The sequence below is a fragment of the Centruroides vittatus genome, unplaced genomic scaffold (genome assembly GCF_030686945.1).
Source record: "Centruroides vittatus isolate TY-2023 unplaced genomic scaffold, ASM3068694v2 scaffold_861, whole genome shotgun sequence".
NCBI classification, from domain to species: domain Eukaryota; kingdom Metazoa; phylum Arthropoda; class Arachnida; order Scorpiones; family Buthidae; genus Centruroides; species Centruroides vittatus.
The window spans coordinates 11,094,073-11,121,567 of NW_027122718.1; the positions used below are offsets into that span (position 1 = coordinate 11,094,073).

The following is a 27,495-nucleotide window of genomic DNA, read 5'->3' on the forward strand; positions in this document are numbered from 1 at the left end:
TTGTTTTAAAAAATTCGCATTTATTATTACATGTATTTTGTATAACTAAAGACTGCATCCAATAAAATATTTTGTGAGGGAACTAGACAAATAACGGTTGCTTCTAAGAGCATGTATATGTGGAAAACAACTAAACAAACTAATGACAGAGTCCATTTTATATAAAACGAAGTATGTAATTGGCTTGCTTACTTAGCAGCTTGCCAGAAGCGTAACTTCAAGTTAGTAGATCCAAAAGCGAACAGTTACGACTGGGTCCCCGTGTCAAGATCAAAGATCTCAGAATAACCTTTAGCGCACCAATACCACTAAGAAAATTCGTCATGGACTAGATGGAAATCGAAATGCCTCCATGGTAATCGTAACAATGGCATCAAATATCTCGAAGTATTTTTCAAATTAAATCCCTTCTCTCTCTATTCTGATGATCGCTTTGATTGTAAGGTAGGTCAAAAGTTTCATTATATCAGGGTACAGGAAACGAGGGCCTTTGACGTAGTCATTTCTGGAACTCCGGTGGCTAAGGCAAAATCTCTTTAAGGAACAGGTTGAGAGAATTCAGTTTTAAATTCCGCCCATTGTTTAATGTGGTGATAGAGCTCTTCAAGCATCTCGTAAAACATTCGTATTTCTTTTCTGTTCTTTACTGAATCGAAAACTGAAAAATTGCGAAATATTCAAAGAAAAATTAAATTAATCAAAAATATTTAAAATAAAAATAGTAAAAGGAAAATATAAAAACTTAATGGCAAAATATAGATTTTTTAAAAATTTTACATGTGATAAGTGGCTCCACGTTATGAGTAGAGCCTGTTTTGAAGCACACCTACCGGCTACCGTCAACCGTCGTAACATTCCACATAAAGCCCTCTCAATGGGTGCCAAAATTTGGCTTAGGCCTGAGCCTATGTTGCCTACCTAAAGTTCTATAGGATATAAGTAAATTTTAATCTTTAAAGGACTATACGCTATGCTTAACGTGCCAAGGTAATAAATTAATTAAATAAATTAAATAAAATACTCCATAAAATTTTACTGTATATACGAGCAATTATTTATTGTGACATCTTCACAATTCCGGACTGCAATTTTTAATCATATTTTTGTAATTTATTTAATTTAAAATGTATCAAATTAGTGGTATCTTGCCCCTTACATTATACTTTTCCTGTTATCAATCTAACTCCTTTCGGGGGAAAAGTTTTGAATTGAAATCACGTGACTTCCGGTGCAAACTGAATGCCAATATATAGTTAATTGGGGCCTCCTGCCCCTAAGTTTTCCATGTATACCTCGACATTTATCTAATTAACTTCACTCTCGAGATTAAGGAAAGACAGACAGACAACAGTGGGAATTTATAGGTCTACAATTTTTTCAAATTGCAGCCCAATTAATTGAACAGAAAATTCAGTCAGGTTCAACTTGCCTCCTCAGCCCTTTGGGCTGGGAGGCAAGTTCTTCCGCTGCCTCCCCTGTAGTTATGCCCCTGATGCTTGACATCTAGAAGCACCCTAAGTAGCAAGCACCCAATGAAAATGAATAATTATTTCATTTAAAGTTATAAGAACTATAATAATATATTTATGATTAATGTTACTAGTAATAAAATACTCTTATGCTAAAAAGAATAATAATAGTAAATAAAGATACCTAGAATAAAATGAAGAATCCAAAAGTGGACATATTAGGCAGAATATGTCAGAACTCGTTAAAAAGAAATTTCTTATTTCTCCTGTCTTTTCATAAAAAATAAATAAATAAATAAATACAGCCTGAAATCAAAATCTCGTTCAGAATTCTATTCAGAAAAAATATATTAATAATTACTTTTATATAATTTATTGAATTTATTTAACATTGAAAGTTTTCGAATAAATATAAAAACAAACATTAATAAAAAGTTTTTTAAATAGAAAGCTTTTTTGAGCAATTTAATTGAGATTTAGCCAAAAAAAAACAGAAAATGCCTTTGGAAAATATTAAATTGTTTAAATATTCTCTTTCTATATTAATGCATTTGTTTAGCCAATTTCAAATTTTTATTCGATTTTCTAATGTAATAAAAAAATAATTTTTGAAAAATCCAATTCTGTTTATTTTCTATACTTCTTGACGCTTCTTCATTGCTACAAATACGAACCAATAGGTATTATCAATTCTTATATTTTTGATGATTTCATCGTTTCATGTTAACCTAACAGAATACGTTTTGAAATTTACAAGGGCCACGTTTAGCAGAATGAAATATTCTTGTTTTTTTCTTCTTTCTTAATATTTGATTCATTCAGTTTATATGATCCAGAATGCAATATTCTGTTCTGAAGCCTGTGTATATGAGAAACTGAAAAAAAAAGAGAGAGAGATTACATTTAAAATTTATAATCGATTATAAATAATAACACGGTTTAATATCAGTATTTTATCCGCCTTTTGTGAAATATTCTCGCCTTTTTGAATATTCTCGGTAAGAAATTATAAAATATGAAATAAATTAATAAATGTCGAGAAATATAATAATAATATACTGAATATAAAAAAATTTACAATACAAAAATATGGACTGCCACTATAATTACTGTAGCTCTACATTTCCAATTTAGATCATAATGTATCGGGAATATTACTTAGAGTAAAATATTAAATTTGGGAATAAACCCAACTTAATAAAATCGTTGTTTCAAAACGACAATTGAGGGAGTCAGTTTCAATTACTTTGAAGTTAGCCTTCGCATTTAAAATCGACTATATCTTATAAACATATTTGGTAATTCGTACATAATTTGTACACAATTCGGAAACAATTCTTGATATTGAAATTTTCCCAATAATGTGAAGGCTAACTTTGTGAGTCCTTTTAACATGACATATGATAAATCAATTTTAAATTAAATCATTATCAAAATTTGATTTATAAATGCAATATTAATCCATTTGTAACAAAAATAACACTTTATTAATAGTTTACTAAAATCAGAATAAAGAATTGCATTATTTCCATTAATTCATTTATATATAAAACTTATATATAAGCATTTTATTATTCTTCACATAGATGAAACGCATAAGACTTATTAATAAGAGTATACTTTATTTTCATTATTAATATTTCAATATAAATTAGATATCTATATTTTGTTATTTTTGATTTTGCATAACTTAAAAAAAAATCTTTAAATATACTTGAATAAAGTCCTTGTGAAGAATGAATTCATTCAAATAATTAATATATAAAATATTATTGCATTTTAAGTCAGCCGAATGGCTCATGATGATGAGATTCTTTCATTTTGAAGGATCCGAATTCGAATCCAGGATGGACCCTTAGTATTTTTTATGCATAATTCTGACTGAGAATTTGTTGCTATCTTCATTCGTTCCACCCATTATGAGAAAGTCTATCTTATAGTGGATACATTGAAACCGTTGATTCCAGTCCACAAATATGATGAAAAAATTGAATTCAGTTTCATTTTATGACACAATTTAAAATATTGTTTCAAAACTTGAAATCCATCTTATTAACATGTTAAATATTTTATTCAATATAACTGTATATAATCATTGAATTTAAAGACTAAGTAATGAAAAATACTTCAATATTTATTAAAGATCTATAAAAAAGTTACTTGATTTGTGTTCTCAGACGAAGCACTTCTAATATCTTGTATATCCAGGAAACGAGGCTAAAATAATAAATATATTGTTAACGCCATTATAGTTTCATATTGCTGTGCAATTTTGTAATGCAAAATTGAGCATCATCTAGGAACACATTACAATATGCAAAAATCGTTCTCCTTCTTCTGCAACAGAGTTAGATGGAATCCGGCAATATTGACCCATCGATTGTGCAAAATACAACATAAAAAATATTTGTGTGGACTTATTGTATTAACAGTATACAGCAGCGTTTAAAATGTTTTGTAACAAATCAATATTGTTCAAATAGGCTTAAGCCTATCAACAAATATTAACGTAACATTTATTTTTTAAATATTTACTAAAATTATTATATTTCTGTGAATTAATTAATAATTCATTATATTGTTTTAAAAATTAAAACTATATAAATTTTTGTAAGTTAATTTTATAAAAATGTATATGAATATTTTAAAAAATGAAATTATTCACATTCACATAAAATTTGAAAGTAGCATTCAAAAGAGCTGAAATGTGGATATTTGTTGGCAATTAAATTAAAGTGTTGCATTTAAATCTGAGTTTGGAACCAGAACTATAGTTCTCAGATTATTTTCAACAACATTTTCAGTTTCATGACTGAATGGAAAAGATTTGGTTTTTTCCTAGTACTCCTTCCTTCGTTTTTATACAGGTTTCTAAACAAAATCTTCGTCCTGCAAACAATTATTTAAAAATGGCATTAAAAATTTATAATAAATTCCAACAGATTACTATATAAACGATCAAAAAGCATTCAGTTCAAACCTTTGGCAATGGATGCTTGAAATCTGCTCCATAGCAGCATCTGATGAATAAGGCCAAGCTACCTATACCCCAGGCAAACGCACCGATCCAAATGGATATCTGTTTTGTAAAATAATAATAATAAATACTAGCTTTACAATTACATATGTAATCATATAAAAACCTGTTATTTGTTTCTTACTTCAGATCTTAATTGCGTATAATAAAAACCATGCAATTTGGTAAACGTTGAACAGTTCAAATATTGGACGGTTGAACAACTGTAAAGAAGAAGAAAATCTATTTAGCAAACGAAATACGAAGTAAATATTTCTACTTAACTTACGAAAAGCATGTAATGAATATTAAAATATTTTTTCTATATTGTGTAAGTAAATTTTTTTATATAACAACATATATTATCATATTATTTATTTTTACAGATTTATGTTATAAATAATAAATATTTGACAATTCAATACATTAGCAATGTATCTAATTTGCATACTACAAAACACTATAATTACATTGACAGTACTGAAAATATTTGGTATCATTATTGCAATCGTAATACTATAACAATTATAGTGTAACTAAATAATTTTTCTTGAAAGTAAGTTCACGGATTCGTAAATATTAAATTTACCTTTGAAGCCACAATTTCAGAGATGACAACAGCCCTCAAAGTTAAAATGTCATCTGGAAAAAGGGGCCCTAAAGTACAAGGTATAAAAACACTCTTTTCAGATGACAACGTAGCCCATTGTTACAATGACATCAGAGGCCTTCTTCCAGCACTTACAAAATCATTAAAAGATGCAGGTAAGTGCCAAAATGCATCATTCCTGAAAGTCGGAGGATCGATGAGTGTAGCAATTAATGTTACAGTAGATCGAATGTTATTCGCCCGTAGTTTCGATTCTTCTTAACAATTAAACCTCTATTGACAATGGATGTGTTTGATGTCCATAAGGTTTCGATGATTTCACAATTAAAATAGATTTTTTAAAAACTCAGGCGTTGTATATACCACATAAAACTATCTTCTATTTGTAGTCTTTTATGTGAACTTGCTGTTTAACGCTACTCTTCGTCGCGAATGGAAAAAATTTAATCAATAATGGATCTAAACAAGTCACGGAAAATGGATACAGAAGATAATCAAATTGGTTATATTTGATGGAATAATACAAGACAACAACAAGAGCGATCTACCAAGGAGGGCTCCTAGGGGGTTTCTATGGGAAACTGTTTCCTATTTAGGTATTAAATACGTGAAGAGAACTCCATATGGCAGTCCGTTGGTCAGCCACGAATCCAGGATTGACTACTAATGTTCAGTGGTTTAATCGGCTCGGTCACACCAATGGGCACAATCAACTTGGAAACCGTTTTGGTATTCGTTTTTTCACTACTTGTATTTTTCCAGTACAAAAGAAATCAATTGTAAGAATCTTCGAAACCTGTGAAATAGCCAAGGATGAATTATAAGTACAACTAGCATAGATCAAAGTCGGTTGGAGTAGGTGAAACTGGATAATGTGGAAGATCTGAATAATAAATATGACAAAGAGAAGAACGTGAATAAACATCAAGATAGTCGAATTTTGGGTAAGGATCGCTAACTACTGAATTATTTATGAAATATTTATAATAGTATATTTGCATTTTTTAAATGTGTTACTCGTGACATAAAATATAATCTTAAATAAAAGTTCGGTGTACATTTTAGTCGTAGTATAGTATTGATAATTAATATTTCGTAATTAAATTATTTAGCTACTTTTTCTATTACTTTAGATTTAATAAATTTAATCCGTAAAAAAGCATTTAAGAAATTCAAACTTGAATAATATTTAATACTGTACAATTATAAATGTGCAGTATCTGCAATACATATACGTTATAAATACATAATAAACATATAAATATTACTGTATTTTTAAATATAAAATGAAATGCAGTACGATATAAATAAAATAAATTATAGCAATGTTTATGTATTTATAACGTATATGCATTGCAGATATTGTACAATTATAATTGTACAGTATTACGCATTATTTAGTTTAAATACCAATTATTTTTGTATTTCTTAAATACATTTTTACAGATTAAATTTATTAAATCCTAAAATATATTTCAATTTCTTTTGTAGTGAGCATTGCTTTGACAAGTACTATTGATCTTGATATAATAAATCGACTGTTTATTTTAATATTTTTATACACTCTTTGCATTTTAAATTTACTATTTACAGTTTTACTTGGATTACTATTTTAGTGTGTCGCTATTTTTAAGTTTTTACACTATTGTTTTTTTTATTTTTTTATGCTTTTATTAATAATCGATACAGTTATATTTTACTATATAATTTCTATATATTGATTTAAATCCTATTTAAAATATTGCATACTTCTGTCTTATAAATATAAATCATTTCTCTGCTGGAGTTTTATTGTCTTTCTATTAGTTTTGTTTATTTTCGTTCTAATCCACCTTTTAGTTTAGAAAGTTCTAACTTGTAAGTATGCAGTATATATGAGAAGTGTTTCAATCAATTAGTGAAGTGACAGGTAAAACCTGGCCACCGAATGTTAACATGCTTTTAAATAATGATATGCTGTTAAATGAATACGTTTTACTGTACGCACTACCTATTTTGTCCCCGTAGCACTACTGATATCGTTTCATTTAACAGGCAAACCACCCACGGAAAGTGTGATTTTGCTAAGGGAGAAACCATTTTCATGAAGCCGAAAACAAGCTACAAAAGTTGCCAAATGTGAGATAAGGACTTCGTCATTATATAGCTTGGGTTACTTAATGCTTCAGGAACCAAAATAAACATCATTTTAACTCTTAAATTCTGAAAATATTTATGAAAATTGAATGTTTAGTTGGTTGGGTGGATTCAGACTAACCTGGCCATAGGCTAAACCTGAGCTGGAAAGGTTTAACAGATAGTATATGGATTCATGAAAGCTGCGCCTTAAAGACAGGCAGATTTCTAGAAAAGTTATGCGCAAGGACTGTTTGTAATAAGTTGATTTCAAAAAAAAGGAAAAAAAACTTATAGAACAATTCAATCTGCAATTCTTTTGTAACTCACCTATTTCGCTTTGTTCAACTACAACCAAAACTAAATAAATAAATAATGATGGAATAAGTTAATCCAAGATATTAATGCTCATATTTCACCAATTTATTTTCTTTCAGATTAAACGAAAGTTAGCGATAAATATTTGGTAATAAACTATACAGAAAAAGAAAAAGCTACGAAATAAGTCTCATGGACAAACAATTCTCTTGTTTTGTCGAATATAAAATGAGCTTAACTGATTAGAAATTCTAGTTTCTAATTTAATTAGTTCCTTCTGCTATAAGTTTAAATCTGACGAAAATGGCCAGGCTTATCGCATTTTGCGTGAAAGAATGGCCGAACTGCTTTCACATATTATTTCCTATGTACTAAGAAGTGTGTGGACGGTTTAAACTCGTTTTGATATCGATCGTCAAACACTTGGGTGGCCAGGTTTTACTTCTATCACCTTATATTCACTGTATTTACAATTGAATCTAACTCTTATATAAATGAATGGAATTTACCTATTGAATTTAATTTTTATGAAGAAATATTTAAGAAGTTATTTATAAATATTAAATAAACTATGATTATAATGGAAATATATAATGTTTTGTCTCTGTTCATCTTTTAAACTCGATATTCTGTCTGTAGTGTAACCAATACAGTTTAAATTTACGTGTCATAAATTTCTTATTAATCATTTTTAAATGATTTTATTTTAATTATTATTCGTAATCCAAATTTTTCCCATTTTAAATTGTTATTTATGAGAATATCAGAGAAATAAAATATTTTAAATTATTTATTTTTAATAACTTGACAAATTTTTAAATGATTTAAAAAACGTTTTGATACTTTTATAATTAGAAGAAATTTGAAGAATTAATTTAAATACAGTAATTTATTTTAGTTATTAATAAATAATAAAAAGCAGTTATATAAATGTTAATAAACTCTTATTATTAAATAAATTTCAAATTAATTTACTAATGCTATTCATTTTTCCGGAAATATTTAAAAGGTACTCCATAATAAAAATCAATAATCGATAACTACGTCCTAGTTCTTTTTAATTGTGAAATTTTCATTTATTTTAATTACCATATAATCGTTTTCAATCCAATTATTAAGCAAAAGGTACTTTTAATAGAGTACATAAAATCACAACTTTAATCTATAATTTCAAAATAAATTACTTTTATGATATGAAAAAAAAAGAAAAAAAGAAAAAATCATTTCAAATTCGAATATACTTCTTAGTAAACAAGAAATATTCACAGATTTTCTGTATGTTAGATCTTCGTTTTCAAATTAAAAGTTCTGATATTTCAGATTCGAATTTTTACAGTTTTAATTTAAAATTTTATAGTATTGCATTATTTTTCTAACAATAAGCAAACATGGCATTAAAAGTAGTCGTCTATTAACTAAAAAATATAATCATCATTAGAAAATTATTAACTTTTCATAATGTAAAAAATTTTCGTAGGGTATGAAATTTTATAATATTTATTTAAAGTCCATTGTTATCGTATCTGTTATAGTAATAATTCAGAATTCATTACAGGGTTTAATACCCTAGACCAATGATTTCCAACGCTATAACAAGGGCGCACGGACAATTTCAAAACAAAATATTAGTTTTATTTGTTTCTTCATAGTTTATACTTAAACAAAACATTGATTAAAAAAAATGATTGTTCACTTTTTTAACGAAATATTTAATGTTCGAAATTATTTTAGTAAATTAAAGAATGCTAGCGGGCAAGCTCTTCACGAGGCAAGTTATCAACAAATAGTAATCTGTGTTTGTTCATAAATCATTAACAGTTTTTTTTCTTTTACGCTGCAAAAGCCAATTAACAATTTTGATTCATTTGTAAATCAGTTTATAAAGTTAAATTCTGAGATAACAAGCCATATAATGGTTCAATGGCTTATAAAGAAATCTGTGAATAAACTTCATTCGGAAAATGGATGAGCCAGAATTTAATTAGGCCGTTTACTACTACTGGAGAACAAGAAAAAAATATATATGGATACTTCTGGCAAAGAGGCGAATGCCTGTACTTCGTACTATCCCTGGCTTATTCTCATCATTTTACTGGTCAAGTTTAATTAGTTTGAATGCTCTTCGTCATGTACTGATCAATACCAGCTTAATTAGGGTTGCATAATGGCACGAGGCAGAAAACAGGAAATAAAATTACGTTGCCAAAACCCTGGGGACCGTATATTAGGACCTCGTGAGCCACGGGTTGCTCATAACTACACTAAGCGATAAATATTTGATAATAAACTATACAGAAAAAGAAAAAGCTACGGAATAAGTCTAAGTTAATCTCGCATATAAAAATATTTCAATCTGAATCTTCAGAGTTTCTAGATCATCCGGAAAGAAAATTTATTTAATTAGTTGATTAATTAAAATAATCTAACAAAAAACACATTTTTTTGTATTTCACTTAATTTATTACGAAATAAATTATTAACTCTGTAAACAAAAACTTTTGAGTACCTCAAGAAGATAAATAAAGTAACCACATAATCAATCGCAGGTTTATTTGTAAGAACGAACAATAAAAATAATAAGAATAAACTGAGACAAAATATTTTAACTTTCAAAAAAAAAAATAATAATAATAATCTATAGAATATGCGGTTAGAATTTTTATTATTTAAAAAACGTTTCACATATCTTGTCCGGGCTGTAAAAATAAGCAGTGAGTCTGTATACTAAGTGAAGGGAGGAGGAGATTGTTTTGTCAAATGTGTGACAAGGACAAAACAAGGGACTCTTCAACTTTATAAAACTTCCGGAGTCTCAACTGAGCACCACGCCATTCATGTTCGGCCAAGATATATGAAACCCTCTCTACCGTATTTTTCGCTTTATAAGACGCAATTGTTTGTACAGTACCTAAAAAAACAGAATGCGTCCTATAAGCCGAATGTGTCGTATACTGTAAAGAATATTTACCCTCCCCAAAAAAAATCGACGTGAAAAATGTGATGCGTCCAAAACAACGGTGAGTCTTATAAGGCAAAAATACAGCAATTCATGAGAATATGGTGTATTGTAGATAAGCCTATTATATTCCCAGATCACTCGTTTCATTGGAAATTTGATATATAAAAATAAAATATTTAGAAAATGCAAAAAAGAAATTTAAAACAGTCAAATAATTTGTGTTAAATAAGATATATTACTAAAAGATTAGTGATAAGAATATTACGAATATGTACTAACAATACCAACTCTCCGGACAGTGGAGAAAATTTATTAATATACCACATGTTATGAGAATCAGATCTTATTTGATGATGTTCAATTATTTGTATGATTGAAATTACCATTTATGTATGATAAATGGTAAATTCAATTTCTACGTTTGCTTTCCTTTTGAAAATATTTTATTTCGATGGATAAAACAGAAAATTTAATTTTTTTTTTAAATTTTGGATGAAAAGTTTGTTGTTGTTCTTTAAAATAAACTAATTGACAATGCTCCACGACTTTTAAGTAATAATGAAATTAGTTTTGAGTATTTTAAATTTATAAAGATATTTTAAAAATTCATACTTTTATTAGTTGTAAATTATTGGTTTTATTAGTAAACTAGCAGATATGTGTGGCATTTCCCGGCCAAAAAGTAAAAAGGCTAACGCTGAAACGTTCGAAATTAGAATCATTAGAAGTAGAAAGTACCACTGCATATTTGACCTTTGTTGGATTTTTGAAAACTTTGATGAGATTTATTCCAGTTTTATTAAAACATGGATCATTTTATTTACCGAGCTGCCTGTTAGTGATAAAACAACTATTATACGTAATGGAAAACTAGAGGATTTTCACATGATTTGTTTTGCCCATATTCGACAAAATTGTTCTTTTTATTCGATGTTACCACCAAATTCTATCGACTTTTGCCAGTTGTTCCGAATAATAATTTTAAAATATTTTAAAGAATTACTTTCAAATTTATATTTCCATTTATTTCTCCGCTATGGAGAATCCATATGCGACGTTTTTCATCTTACGGCCTTCCACGGATAAATATATTGTAGATGAGTGAACTAATGTAACTGTTTATAAAGCATACAAAATGAAAAACTCAGTGATATTCCCAAAAACATATCTGTAAACATTACAGGTACACAAATTGCCATCAAGCATGCGTAGATCAGTCGTTTTCAAATTATTACCGTTTTATCATAGATGTACACGAAACACAATAAAGTATAAAACCTTCATTCAATGACTACGTTTTACATTCATAATTATTTTGCTATAGAAAATTGCGATATCGGGGACGTCAAGTAATCATTCCGACGTCAAAAGCTGTAATAGTAGTGTCAAGAATTTTCATTATAAACAGTTTGAAGGAATTATTATCATCTTATATTCACTTTAAAGCAACAGCGAAAAGAATTGTGATATGTATTTTCTAAAAGAGAATGCTTTGTATATGATTCTGAAAATATTCGTATAACTTTGTTCGATGATAATCGCACAGAACTAAAAATGCAATTTTATCGAATATCTTTTTTTAATTTTTAAATGAAATATAGTTTTGTTATTATATAAAAATTGTTACAAAAAGTTATAAGCAAGTGTATTTTTCATAGCTTGACTTCTATAATAAAGTACCAAAAGAAAAAGCAAGGAAAAAGTTTCTATTTCCTTCGAATACATTTCAATAATCGAAAAAAAAAAAATGCTATATTAAATAAAATATTTTTAAATCATTTATTTATTTAACTTAATTTAATCTTCAGATTAGAACAGTACATAATTAAGAGTTAGATTAATCAATCCAATAAATACGGCATGGTCTTGTTTTACGCGCCTGTCTGCAGATACCACGTAAAACGAAATTCCGCGTAAATTTGTGCTTCAACCCACGCATCATAGTCCCAGATTCTTGCCTAGACATTTATGTAATCACTTACAATTAACAGAAAAACGTTAAAATGTGTTTGACACACCTTCCCGTTGTAGTTTGTTTTAGTATTACTTTTGCACAGCTCTCACACCGTACATACAAAACATTTCCGTCCTTCTTCGTGTCCGCATTAGAACCTTCAATGTTCATTTCATCTTGATAATTTTTTCTCAGAAGTAGGAGGTAGAAAAATTGCTTCTATTTTTATACCACTACTTTTGCTCTAAAATAAATTTTATGATAAAAATAATCAGCATATGCATTAATAGAATTACCCCAGTTCATCCAAGAATTAAGCTAACTATTTTTATTTATTATTTTTTTTTCCGTGGAAAACGGTGATGGATTAAACTACCGGAAAATTCCGATTTATAGTACCGGTACAGATACACTATTTATTTGGTATATTCTCGGGCTGAAATATGTTGCCAGTCCGACGCTAGTAAAACAAGACCCTATTGTATTGTCTTCCTGATAAATAATAATTCTGTATGTCTGTACGTAGCATCGTCTTATCTATTATAATAAAAATTTTATTTTTCAAAATTAATGTTAAAACTTATTCTTTGTAATATATTCTGTTTAATAGGCAGCTTTTCCTTTGATAATAGAGGTAATTATTTTTAATGGCTTAGGATTTCATACACGGAATATATGGTATAAATTTATTGATAATTGGATAATTATTTAAAATAAAATTTTTCGATATTATTCGTCTATTTCTTTTTGTCTATTAATATCACAACAAATATACTCTAGTTAGTATTAATATAATGAGATAAACCGGTCAATTGTATATATTTTTCTATTTTATTGCCAAATTTATAAACATTTTTCGTGAAATTGATTCATCGTGATATAGTTCATCGTAACTGTAAAAAAAATAGAAAAATAGCAACAAAATGGAAGCTAAAAGTAATAAGAAATATACAATTTAACAAAAATAAATATTTTAAAATGAAAACAATAAAACCTATAACTCAATAAAAACTACAGTTTGACACATGTATCGGGAACAAAAATTTATATCCCTCTTTTACTATACAATCAGTACAGCTTTAGTCTGTACTTTATAAGTAGATTTGTAGAGAAATGTACAAATTCGTTAGAGTGATTATCATTTTATAGAAAAAGAATCACTTTAAAATAACAATAAAGATTTTGAAACAAAATATAAGATATTCCAGTTAGCTAGTTCATTATTCGAGAATGTTAATATGTGGGATAAACGTAACAATAAATTTTGCTGCATCACGCCATTACAGACAATATCAGAAAATTGATCAATGTTTCTAAGAGAAAATCTTTTTTGAAATGACTTTGTACATCCTGCTGCGTAATTTAGATAGTAAATTATAGTTAATTTTCCTAGTTCATTTCTCATATCAATCAATTATCAAAAAATTTCAAATTTTTACTGACGAAAGCATTTCACATTTTTTCATAATCTAATATAATGAACCTAGTTATCTATTTTACCTGCATTTTGTTGGAATATATATAACAAATTTGAGCGGTTTTTGTATGATGAAATTCTTTTATTTCTACAAGCACTATCCCAATTTGAATCGAAATAAGACAATCGTTTATAATGAAAAATTATACTCTGAAAAGGTATATATGCAAAATAACAACGTAATAATGTTCAGTATAGATAAATGACTAAATATATTTGTAAAATAAAGTAGTTAAATATTTTTATTAGAATTTTTCTCGTTAAAATTTTTATTCTGATAAATTCGAATATCATAAATTAATGTAAAGGTTAAAGTTAATATATGAGTGTAACGTTTCTGGTGGTTATTAACCAAATTACACAGAAACAGTGGTGTTTAACTTAGAGCAGAATTTTATGCCAGTAGACAACAATAGAAAAATAAATGATCGATATCTGAATACATACCAGCTCTTGATATAGCTACTATATATTCAGAAATCAATAGTTTCAGAAATCAATCTTTTTAAAGGTTAAAACTTCATGAATTGTCACAATAACTTAAAAAAAAAGTTTTGAGTTTGATTACCGTATATTAGATTGATACGTTTTAACTTTACTAATTATTTTGTATTTAATTAAAATAACTTAAATGCTTTCTGAAAGATACACAATATATTATATACATATATATATTACGTAAACACACATACATACACAATTTTATATTAGGTTTCGAACTGTAAGAATAGTGTACATATGAGTAAACAATAATTAATAATTCAAAAATGTTACCTATTAATTTATTGCTTTTTACTATATTAGTAGAATATGTGTGCCAAAATTCGTATGTATGTATATATGTATGTATAGATGTGTGTGTGTGTAAGTTTAATGATTTTCTGTGAAAACACTGTTTTTGAACATTATTAGATTTCAGAGACATTCTGATGTGAAAACACTTTTAACATCGTCTCAGAAAATCACTTGCTCAGTAGCAGAACAAATTTTGCTTTTGGATTTCAAATAAATTATTGAAAATCATAATCTCTTGTTTCTATACTCTATAAACGACTTTTCCATTCTCTCCAAATGCGTGATCTCTAACTTTACTTACTTGTTAGTACAATTTTGAAAAATTTCGAACAATCAGAAAGATTGTCATAGAATAACAGCAATCGATATTAACTACATTACCGTATAGTATATTTCGAAAGATAAGCCTTAATATCTACTTATTATTCTATAAATACACATATCTGTTAATAGAACATTTTTATAAATAAGAAATGCAATGATTTTCTTTTCACAGAAAAATATATATTGTAGTGATTATCATATATACTGTATATAGAAACGCTCACAATTTCTAGATTTTTTTTAGTATTTAAAATAAATTAATTACTTATTTACTTTTATAGAATACTTTTAAACAGTTCTAATACTGTATTTAATAATTTAAAGCTTGGTTAATGAGAGCCATGAATGATTGCTAAAAGTAAAATATTGTATGAATGTTTAAACAAAAAAATATATATATTAAAAAAAATTAAATTGAAGTGTTTATCCGTAAATAATTTGAATGTGTTTAAATCATTGTCTTTTGGCATAAGAATACAATAATATGGATAGAGAACAACTTTTAAACTTTTTACGGTTTACATCAAATTTTGCCCTATATCTGTATAGAGCAATTTTTAAAAAATCTCTTTTCATAAAATATCCGAATAACAAAATATAAAAGCAAAAAATTATAAAAATTTAAATAAAAACACTTGCATTTCTCAATAAACACTTCCCAGTTAAAATTTCTAAAAACTATTTTCTCGTTTTAACACTAATACAATGTACTTTAATTTAATCTAACTTGTAATATGCCTCATCTTGAAAAATTAGTATCAATAATTAATTTTAAACACATGATACCAGCAGATAAAAGCTATAAGATACCTCAATTAAATTCATTGTGGACAACGACGGTCGAGTTTGCAAAGAAAACGCACGAAAATGTAGATCGAATTCGAACCTAGTAAAGCTTCCTTCACGGAGAAGAAAATAATTTCTGAATACTATAATTTTATTTCAGTGAGTTTTTAGGATAAAAATTCATTATGAATAAACTGCATTTTACGTTTTATTTGTGGCATAGAACAATTATCGAAAATCAAATCATGTTTTAAAAATTACAGATTATTGCTCGCTAAGGTCCAGTTCAGAGAGCGGAATTTCTGCGAAACGGTGTATGAATGAACATATTTAAATTAGTATGCCATAGCAATTGATGCAGCTGTCGTTTCGCAGAAATTCCGCTCGTCTAAACTAGGCCTAATAGAAAAAATTCTTACAGAATATAAACAAATACAGTAATTGTTTATTTAGTTTGCTATTCTCATTTCCTGAAATGGCAGTTGAGAATCGAATGCGAAGCAAAAATCTCTTTTCGCATTCCGTGTGTAATAAATAAGAAATTTTTGACGGATAATCATGAAAATAATAAGATGACTAATGATAAAACTGTGTCGAACTACTCGCTGAGGGTTGCCTCCTGGAGAGACGGGCGGGTTCATGATTACTATGCAAGATCAGAGATCATAAATACAAAAAACTACAGAAATCATATCTTAAAAGACAACACTTCCGAATGACACCTATAAGACAACAATCTATCACAACAGATCAGACATTACATTCATTGACATACAAAACAAAAATCAATACATTATAGACATATCCATTCCAAACACAACAACATACAAAATGCATAAAATATAGTGTATATATATAGTGTATATATATATATATACACACACACAGGTATCCCTTGATTAACGCGGTCAATTAATCCGCTTATATCAAAATCGCGTTAACTAAATACAACGGTACCTCGGTACTCGACCAAACGAACAATCACGACCCTCTAAAACAAATTTTCGGTTACTAACAAATATTTTTATTTTAATTCTGTAATTGGTAAAAGTTTTCTGTGATAAAAATGAGTAACTAATTCAAAAGTACTCGTAAAATGAAAGCTTATCATTCCCTTGGGTATTAAGGGCAACCCAAAGACAAAGGGGGCACGTGCCCCGAATGCCCCAATGTATAGTCACAGAATAAAGAAATATATTCTTAATTATAACGAGCAATTATTTATTGTGACATCATCACAATGCCGGGCTGCAATTTTTAATTATATTTTTAATATTTTTAATTTAAAATATATTCTCTCCACCTCAAATTAGTAGTGTCTTCCCTCTGTACTGTACTGTACTGTACATCATACTTTTCCTTTAACAATAGAGCCGCGCCGGTCATTCTGATTTTCATCGGAAATTCATATATAGTTAATTTTGGCATCCTGCTCTTATGATTTCCATATCTGGTCTCGTCTTTCATCTATCTAACTCCATTCTCAAGATTAAGGAAAGACAGATGGACGGACAACAGTGGGAGTTTATAGGTCTACAATTTTTCAAATTGCAGCCCAAAAATGAATTCATTGATCAGTATGTTGATTTACTTAAATTGTTTGAATATATGCTGTGTATATACTTTGTATATTCTTATAATGCAAATGTAGAAAAAATGTTTTTATTTTACATGACAATCAGAATCAGAGTTTCATCTACAACACGTGATTTAAATTCTGCTAATCATACAAGTCTAACATCGCACTAACAAAACCAGAAGTGCCGTAATTATTTCTCTCTCGCTTTGAAGATTTAATCCAGGCTTTAAATCCTCGATTAAACTTCTGATTTAAAACTTTTACTTAGTTCAAACTTTTGATTTTAAAAGTTCGTCTTAATCTGCATATACGGTATTTTGATAGTAGTTATATATTTATTAAATATATTTTTATAATAATTAAAGTACTTTTGTATTTATAATTGTTTTAGATGAAAACGATCTGAAGCATAACCGGTTCCGTTATAGTGCGGTTCTATTCTGCCCTTTAAAATTTACTTAATTAAATTTTCAAAGTAATTTTTTTTTAATTTTTTTTATCTCAAGTATCATTCTCTCGCTTAGCCAATCAACGCAATTACTTTTAAAATTATTTTTTGTTTTACAAACATAGGGCTGTCTATAAATTATCATAACGCAGATATGGGTCGATGGATATACAGGTAATCGTAAGATGCTTTAAAAGGAAGCAGGGTGACTTACAAAAACGTTATCCAATACTAGGATCTCAACCCTTGGGTAACAAAATGATTCATGTTTGTTTCTGAAGTGTTGCTTAGTGAACTGTACTGTTTATATGATTGCTTTGTACACGGTATACGAAATTAATAAAATGTAACGTTCAGTACTCCTTAGTATAATTAAGGGGGTCGAACGAGGATGTGTGTTATGTAGTTTTGAAGTTGAGTTTGTGCGACAGCATTACGGAGCGTTACAAGGGTGGGATGGAAGTTGAAAAGTATTAAAAAATTGTTTCGCAGACTCATAAAATAAACCAATCTCTAAATATTTAAAAATAATGAATTCAAATGTAATGAATCCTATGATTAATTATGATCCTTAAACAAAATAATTATGAACTGAGCTAAATCGTTTGAACTAAATAAAAATAATTAGTACTTTATAACTAAACAATTATATTTAGACTTATATATTTTATTTTTTTTATATAAGACTAAATTTTATTCCTCTTATGTTTGTTTTTATGTATTTTACGCCTGTCTTTGTTATTATATAAATTTTATTTATTTATATTTGTAGCATCCGTGTTTAAATAAATTAAAAATTTTAAATAATATAAAATAATGTCAATAACATTTTAAGAACTTATTAAGCTACTGTAATATCATTCACTCATTTCCAATCTGAAATTTATCTTTCTGAAATTATACAGTCCTACAAATAAGGATCTAGATTTGAATGGATTTGGATTCATTCAGTCTTTTTTATAAGAAGTTCGAATAGAATCATCGTGTCCGTCTTACATCCACTTCGGTCAATTCGATTATGGAGAAAGCCTACCCATAATGAGTAAGTTGAAGCCAGCCATATACCATTATGAGCTGGTCAGACTTAATCTTCAATATATTTAAAAACTATTTTTAAATTAAATAATATGGAAATAAATATGTAAATGTTTTTTAAAAGTGTGATAATTTAACTTTTAAGATATTATGTGTTTAAATTATATTTATATAAAGCATAAATAATATAATAATGATTTGAATATTGTAAATTACAATAAAATTTTATTTTAAATTTATAAAATTAATCCTAAAAGTTTTTAAATTTCAATTTAAGTCGTCATCTCTATACATTTAGATAACTTTAATTTTAAATTTAAGTAAAATTTCAAGTTTACCAACTAATTATATAACTTTAATTCTGAAAATCTAAGATACTGTTATTAGAATGCGAACTATTAATTGATAAAGGTTTACCATTTATTAACTGCAATTTAGTTATTTCATAAAAGTATTTTAAACAATAATTAAAAATACTAAATCCTGTCTTTCAATTTTAATTAATTGATTTCTAAAGAAAAATTAAAGAAATGTTTAGGCAAATTTATATTTAGAATAATTTTTCATTTTGTAATGGGAAGAAAATATGCGTATTTTTAAAAATATTAAATTTAAAATAACTCCTAAACAGAAAAATTATTCTTATACCTTTAAATATACATAAATGAGATTTTTAATTGCACTTCCAAGTACTTATTTTTAGTTAATAATTTAAAACGAAATTATATAGCCTTTTATACATTGCATAATAAGTACTTTCAACAATAAATTATTTCAACTACGTAATTACACAGATAGAGAAATGTCTAAAACTTTTTAATTATTATTGTTGTTGTTCATTTTTATCTTCAAATCATTTCTTATTTCGCTAGAATATAGTTTTAAACTTAATAAATAATTACAATATGTGTTATAAAATAATTAAATAAAGTAAAAACTATAATTTTAGTAACGTACGCTATATTATTATTAATTTAATTGTAACTTTGATTTATAGATAACTAAAATTAATGTAAATAAATTGTTTTTCTATTATAAGAATTAATCTATAAGATCTTTCAAAAATAACTGATATTTTAATTTGTTTGTATTTCTGTTATTTATCAGTATAAGTAATTAAATAATATAAATAAAATGAATTTTTAACTGTTTTATTCAATTACTTCCACGTATAAAATACCTTTTAATAATTTTATTAATATGCAGTTTCTTGTAACTTGGTGTAGCCGAAAATTCAAATACCGTAATATTGTGAATTTTCGGCTTTGAACATTTTAAATGTGTAATTTGAACAGTTTATTTTAATTTTGTCAATTAAGATAATCTATAAAACGAAATATAGTACTATTCTAATAAATATGTTTAGATATGCAGTTTATAGATTTGAAAGGTTGTTGATAGATCAAGAATAAAATGAGAACATGCTAAATATTTATGTTAAATTGAATTAAATAAATTCCTTTTTGTGGGTGTTCACGAACATTGATAAAATTATCTATATTTAAACTGTAAATTATTTTTGAAAGATTCTGTATATTAAAAAAAAATAACCTAATTATAATTCACTCAATTTCACGTATACTTATTTTCAAAAGTAATTTTTAGTTTTCTATTTTTAAAATATAATAATTCTAAAATAATACTCACCCTCCCAAATTATTTCTGTGAAAACCTTCACAAAATTTCATCATTCCTTGCGTCATTAAAGTAGCAGCAACAAACATTACAATTGCAGTCACTAAGGTAAAGATTGCTGCAGGAACTATAAGACGCCACGGTTCCCAAATCCTAACAGATATATAAAGTAATTTTATAAGAATTTAGTCAAAAGTTAAAATTATTCTTTTCGAAAAATATAATTTCGAAAAGAAATAAATGCAATAATAATAAAAGAATTAACATCAAACATTTGCCGCAAATGTTAGATTCTTTCTCCAACAAAAGGAGAACATTTTCTAACTCAAAATCAAAAATTGTAACAACAAATAATCTTTTAGGAGAATATTTCTTTGCCAGAAAAGTTTCGTACAGCTATACAATCATTTATTTTCATAGTAACTGTGCAATTCTCACATGGTTTAAGAAATAAATTTTGATTTAAAAAATAAAATCTAAAAAGAACAAAAATCAAAAATCTACTTTTAAAACAAAACACGACGAAATTAATGAAGAAACAAAAAATAAACGATTAATTAATTCTAATAAAAATTTTGAAAATTTATTAATAGTCTTCTGTAATATCCTCATAGTTTTAAGACAAAATTTTTTGAGTTTCCTATTTCATTCTTACTCACTCTTGACGTCATTCACAAAATGAGTATTCATTATTTCATGAATGAACTCCTAACTTATGGAAAATTTGAAAAAACACAGTCAAATTTCCGTGGTATTGTTCTTGTTTCAAAAATTTATTTTATAATATTAGACTTCTGTAAACTTCTTGCTCAGTAGTAAATATATAAATATGTCCAAATAATAAAAATTATTTAGCAAAATCTGATTTTAAAAATATTCAATTCTAGAAAAGAAATGCAGTAAGAACTTCTATTTCATTACATCAGGAAAATGTAACGCAGAAATTAGATCCTATTTTTACAACTTTTGTTTGAATTCATATAAAAATGTATGAATATGAAAACTCTTTATAATGTATATGAAACTTCGTTATTGTTTTTTATTATTATTGCTTGTAGCTGATATATATGATAAAATAGAAGTGAATTTATGTGTTTGATAACAATATTCAAGTTGGGAAAATTTAATCAAATAAAAACGATGAAAATTATTTTATATTATATTGCAATGTCTCAAACTAATCAAATAAATAAAATACTTTACACATTTTAGTGGTTCTAATAGTTACAATATCAGAAAAACAATATTCATGATGCGTTACGAATTTTATTGCTCTATCACCTTAAAAAGTACATATGTTTACAATGCGTAAAACATGAAAGCCCGATAATCGTTCGGGCATAAACAGTTTAACAAGAGTGATGTTACTCTTTTAATTTTAACTAAGAATACTTTGCTCAAAATATTTAACAAATAAAGCTTTATTTTCCTACCTCTTAAAATATATTTAAATACAGTTAAATAATATGAAATAAGTAAATGCTTGACTTTCTTGTAGTTAAAGCAATGAATGCCTTTATACAATAAAGTTCTTAAAATTTGGTTACAATGGTCAATTTTAAGTGTAATAAAGTAATAATAGTAGAAAAATTCTCAAAAAACAAAAATGCTTCTAGAAAATAAATAAAATATTGCGTTACAGCAATATTTACAGAAGTGTTTTATTATAATAGATCAAACAAAATAGGATGAAAATTACAAAGAATTTTAATAAAAACCAACAAATAAATATTCTTTGTTGAAGACCACGGGAGACAGAAAACTCAGAAAACTGGAAGACAAAATTGTATTCAATACAATGAATAAAAATATAATTAAATAACAAATCTACTTTTTGTATTTATGTTAAGGGATAAGATCAAAGTAGTTTTTTTGTTGCAAAGAACACAAACAAACAAATTTCAAGACACGTCTTCCTAATATTAAAAATTTTCAACTCACATTTGCTTCTAGATCGGCAATATATGTTATACAAAGTTATAAAAGTTCTATAGCAATAGGAGATTAATGACAAATGTATAATAATCACTGACATCTCTCGTTTTTCTCTGCTTGTATCATCTTTAGAATTCAAAAAATATAATACAGATACGAACTTGATTAAAAAGTCTAAGCTACATTCAATTGCAGCGACGGAAAATTAATATAGACATTCGCAGCTTATATTATGAATATTCTTAAACTCTGCATGTTATAACTTGCGCTTTCTATAAATACATAAAAAATATCTTTATCTTAAAAAGAAAAAGAAAAAAATACTAGGTTTTGACTCATAGCTATAACTTTTCCTTGGGAAGTGAATTTCTTGTAAAATAATACGTAATAAATATTTATATATTCAAACAGACTATTCCTGAACTAGGAATAAAGTTTTTATTAAATGTTCTTTAAATATCCGCATATATTTCAAATATCTTATTATATATGTTAAAAATAGTATTAGTTTTTAAAATTGTGAAGATATAAAACAATTTAAATCTGCATATAAATAATGCTTATAATTATTATAAATCACAAAGAAATGATAAAACAATACTAGTTTTGCTTAAAAAAATAGCAAAACAAACTAAATAAAGTAAAAATCTTTAATTACACAATTCATACTAAGATAAAATTTATAATTGGAAATAAAATCTACATAACAAGGAAAAGAATTCCAATTTTAATTAGTATGTTTTATGCTAATTTTATAACTATTAATTAAGTAAACTGTAATGTATTGTACTCTTATAATATAAACTGTATTTTATAAAACGTATAATAGCATTTCTTTTTTATTATTATTATTTTAAATTTGAGAATTATATTAAATACAAAGTTTAAAATTATTTCGATATTCTTAAATTTGTGTTTTACACATATAAAAATTATTTATTTATTTTCATCGTTTACATTTCGTTATAAAATGAAAAATGTTTAATATATTCTTTTACTGTAAAATAATTATACAAAGAGGAATATTAGAACTTGAAGATGGAATGAATTAAGGAGAACGAGATGCTTCCGTTGTTGCTTTTATTTGATCGATTTCGTCGTATGAGTTTGTTTAAACGTTAACGATACGGAAATATTCCTTTTTGCTGCAGTGAGGTGGTAAGAATACGTTAACATGAATAATGGGAAATAAAAATATTCTATGTAAGCGAAAACTTACACGAAAAGAATAATTATAGATTACTGAACTTTACTAAGCAAATTTCTTGGTATTTATCTGAAATATTCAGCATATCACTTAACACTGTTCAAATACATTTAATGCATATCAGAATAAATAGAATAATGAATTTTATATGAGTCTAATGAAAGCTTAAATTTGAATAAGATTAAAAGTTTGATAATTAAACTGCCTAACACCTATTTCTCTTGATATTAAAATTATGACGATAATTAAAACTTTCAACTGATGTAAATGCTATAAAAATACTTAATTTTTTCAAACTATTTCATGTATATTATTTTAAACAGATACTCTACATCTTATATCTATTAAATTATTTTGAATTAAATATCACTAAACTATTTTTCTACATAAAGTCTTTTTTATCGAATGACCTAAATATTCAAGGTGGAGGTCATACTGTGTCCTCTTTACCCAATCCCCAATCGATTGTCGTGCAACATCTAGCATACAGTATCAAGTTGTCATAAAGAAACCCTTAAATCTATCTACATTTTTAACATATCGATCATATAATTATACCACGCCCTGACTATTTCTTTATGTATTATAAACCTTAGTCAATTAAATTTGTATAAATTTAAAAAGGAAAAAACGAAATAAAATTTTATGAATTTCAATTCAGCAATGCTTTATTATAAAAACAATATATATATATATTACTTTGAAAAGTTAGCAATAGATTGTTTAATAAACAATATAAAACAAAAGTCATAGCTATATATTGGTATAGGATTTATATTAAATTCGATTTGCTCTACATTTATTACTTTGACTTAAATCACGATAAAAAATGTAATTTTAAATTTAATTGAATGAGATCTTTCATGATTTTCTACATATAAAAGTTATCATTTTTAATGCAATAAACTACATCTGAAATAAGAAGTGAAATTGTCATTCCATTATGACCTTTACGAAAATTCGATAAAGTCAGCGTTAAAGGCTAATTTGTAAGTATCCGTTATATTTTTATAGAAGAATATAATCCCAATCGAAATCTATATCGAACAGGTTGAAAATGAATATTTAATCGCTACAGAAAAAATAGAAAATATCTTCTAAAAAGAATAGCAATTAACATCTGCTATTTTCAAAACTATTTCTTCTTAAACATTTTTAATCAATAAAATTTCATGGTAAATGATGATCTTAAATTTTTGTAATTGTACTATAAATTAATTGTAATAGTTTGAGTATATTTTTTTATATTAATAAATGTAACAAATTTATATTTGAAATTCTAAAACTCAACAGAAAAAAGTTAATCCAAAATAATGCAAACCAGAAGTAAAAGTACAAATCACTAAAACTCGAATTTCTATACATAAATAACGATTGTCATTTGCATTATTAAATCAAATTATTTACTTTAAATGTAGTTTTTCAATGTTCCATTCTACAACATTTAAAATTTTAATCTAGATCAAAAATGTTAAAATGAGATAATAGTATTAGCTTTTTTTACTTTCTAATATAGTTAAATTACATTTTGTAATAAAATTAAAACTAAAAATAATCTTTCTTAATAAAAATTCCTATTCCTTCGATTTACACAAATCAATTTTAATAGCTTCATTCTGAATTTCTCTTACATTTTTGTATTTTTCTCTTTTTCTACTTTAATTACATAGACAGTAATTATTTAAAACACTACATTTTTATGCAGTCTTTTCATCAATATTAAAAAAGTGAGATATTATTAACATTGTGTATTTTAAATCATATATAGACCATTTTTTTCACGATTAATCTAAAATTTTATAAATCAATTTGCAAAAAATCATTACTTAGAAAGAATGATTTAAAATCATTTATCCATTAAACTTAAAATGTTATTGTTTCTTTTCCATTTTTATTATTTGCAATACATTATGAATTTTATAATGATATTTAAGCTATAAAATGACAAAAAGAATTAATTATTATTTAAAATACAGATTGACTTTGATTGTTTTCTTACAATTGTTTTAATTCAAATTAATAATCAATGAAATTTGTATATAAAAAATCATAAAATATTCTGAATTATGCATGAATTAAAAAAATATATTAAATTTATCTCCAGTTTTAAATTTAAAAATCATTAAACTTTTTCAAGTTGTTTCTAGTTTTTAAAATTATCCAAAAATTTAAAAAAGAGGCAAGCATTTTTTATTTTAATTGAAAACGAATTTTCTAAAATATGAATTGCCATTATAAAATGTTTTTTTAAAAAATATTTTAGAAATTTGTAATAAAAATTATCATCATCAAATACAAGACTAAGAAAATTATTACAATGAATATTTCTGAAAATAAATAACATATTTTTACATTAACTCTTATTTATTATCTTTCTTTTAAATATACTTAAATTACAGCTGTGTATAAAACAAGATCTTTAAATTTTTCATTTATTTTATAACCTTCTTGTAAAATAGAATGATACTATTTATTATATATTTTTTATTAATAAAACATGTCGCTATTATCGAATAAATAAATTTTTATCAGGATTAAAGAAATATTAAATATTTAATTTTTATTATATACCTATAGGCCTATATACTAAATTTGTGTTAAGTAGTAGCTGTATAATCAAAAGATTTATTACTGTATTTTACTTCAACTGTGAGTTTAATATTAGTTCAATTATTAAAAGATAATATTTATAAACATATAATTTAAATGATAAAATTTATATTCCCATGCATATACAGTATAATATGCAATAAATTAGTTTTATAGTTTTATGCAATAAATTAGTTGTACTGTAAATATGCTAAAAAAAATTGATATATACAGAAGTGTATTGTAAATAAAGCAATAAATATTCGAATTTTTATAAATAATGCACATTAATCTGTAAAATATAATTTTTTTTTATCGTCGTTTACTTGCAAAATATGAAATTATTATGTAGAAATAAGTACAATTTTTAACAAATTAAAACTAAACCAAAATAATGATACTTAAAATAATTTTCACATAGTAATTTCATTTAAAATAGCAAATATAATGTGAAGTTGTGTAAAAACTTTTAAGTTATTACATAAATATTCTGTTAAAAGACACAATTCATAAACATTTTTGCAGATAATATAAATAAATGTTCTAATTTCTTAAAATCATTAACAAAATAAACAATTACTAAATCTAATTTAAATGTTAACAAAATATAGCTATTTTAAACAGAATTTTAAATTAAAATCTTCTATATTTGATTTAAAAATAAATAATTTACTATATGAAAATGGAATTTCCCTCTTACCTGTAGCTATTTAGTTAGAAATATTATCTTTTGTAATGAATTTGTAAATGTTTTTTATTATTATTAAATATGTATTAAATAATGTTTATAGTAAATGGTATTTATTTAAAGTAATAATATAAGGAATAAGACTAACCCTAATCTTCCATTTCCAGAGCAGAGGAAGAAGAACCATCCCCATACAAAGGCGTAGATGAAGCAGACAACAGGAGTAAAAAGGCAAAAATCACATATTGCCATTGAACCCCACACGGTCCTATTTTCGTAGGAAATATCCAAAACGAATTGATACGAATCGTTTAATTGCTCGACAACTACATCTGCGTATAAGGGACACCAACCTTCGAAAGCTGCCTTAAAATGATAAAAAGGTAATATTGCTGAAAAACAACCACCGAGTGCTACTAAATACAAGCATACGTGAACTATTCTCCATTTATTCATAGGAGAACTCGAAGATAAAGGCCTAATGAAGTAAATTATCGTAGATGACATCCTTCATCCGCTCGTCGTCTGCTTTTTCTCCTATTACAAAACAAGTCCG

General features: G+C 25.9%; 1 protein-coding gene across 2 annotated transcripts; it reads right to left on the reverse strand.

The window, feature by feature from the left end:
• LOC136990223 (uncharacterized) lies at nt 1–27,495 on the reverse strand. Of its 2 annotated transcripts, XR_010883012.1 has the most exons (6): nt 27,088–27,495; nt 20,533–20,673; nt 4,631–4,709; nt 4,450–4,548; nt 4,135–4,358; nt 1–658 (listed from the first exon to the last, which is right to left on the reverse strand). XR_010883012.1 is itself a non-coding variant. In XM_067288604.1 (5 exons), exons 1-5 carry the CDS (start codon nt 27,444–27,446, stop codon nt 4,341–4,343), a joined length of 696 nt encoding a protein of 231 aa, XP_067144705.1. In that variant the 5' UTR covers nt 27,447–27,495; the 3' UTR covers nt 3,183–4,340. The 2 variants fall into 2 exon arrangements, 1 of the variants encoding a protein (XP_067144705.1); XM_067288604.1 differs by lacking the exon at nt 1–658 and having other exon boundaries at nt 3,183–4,358.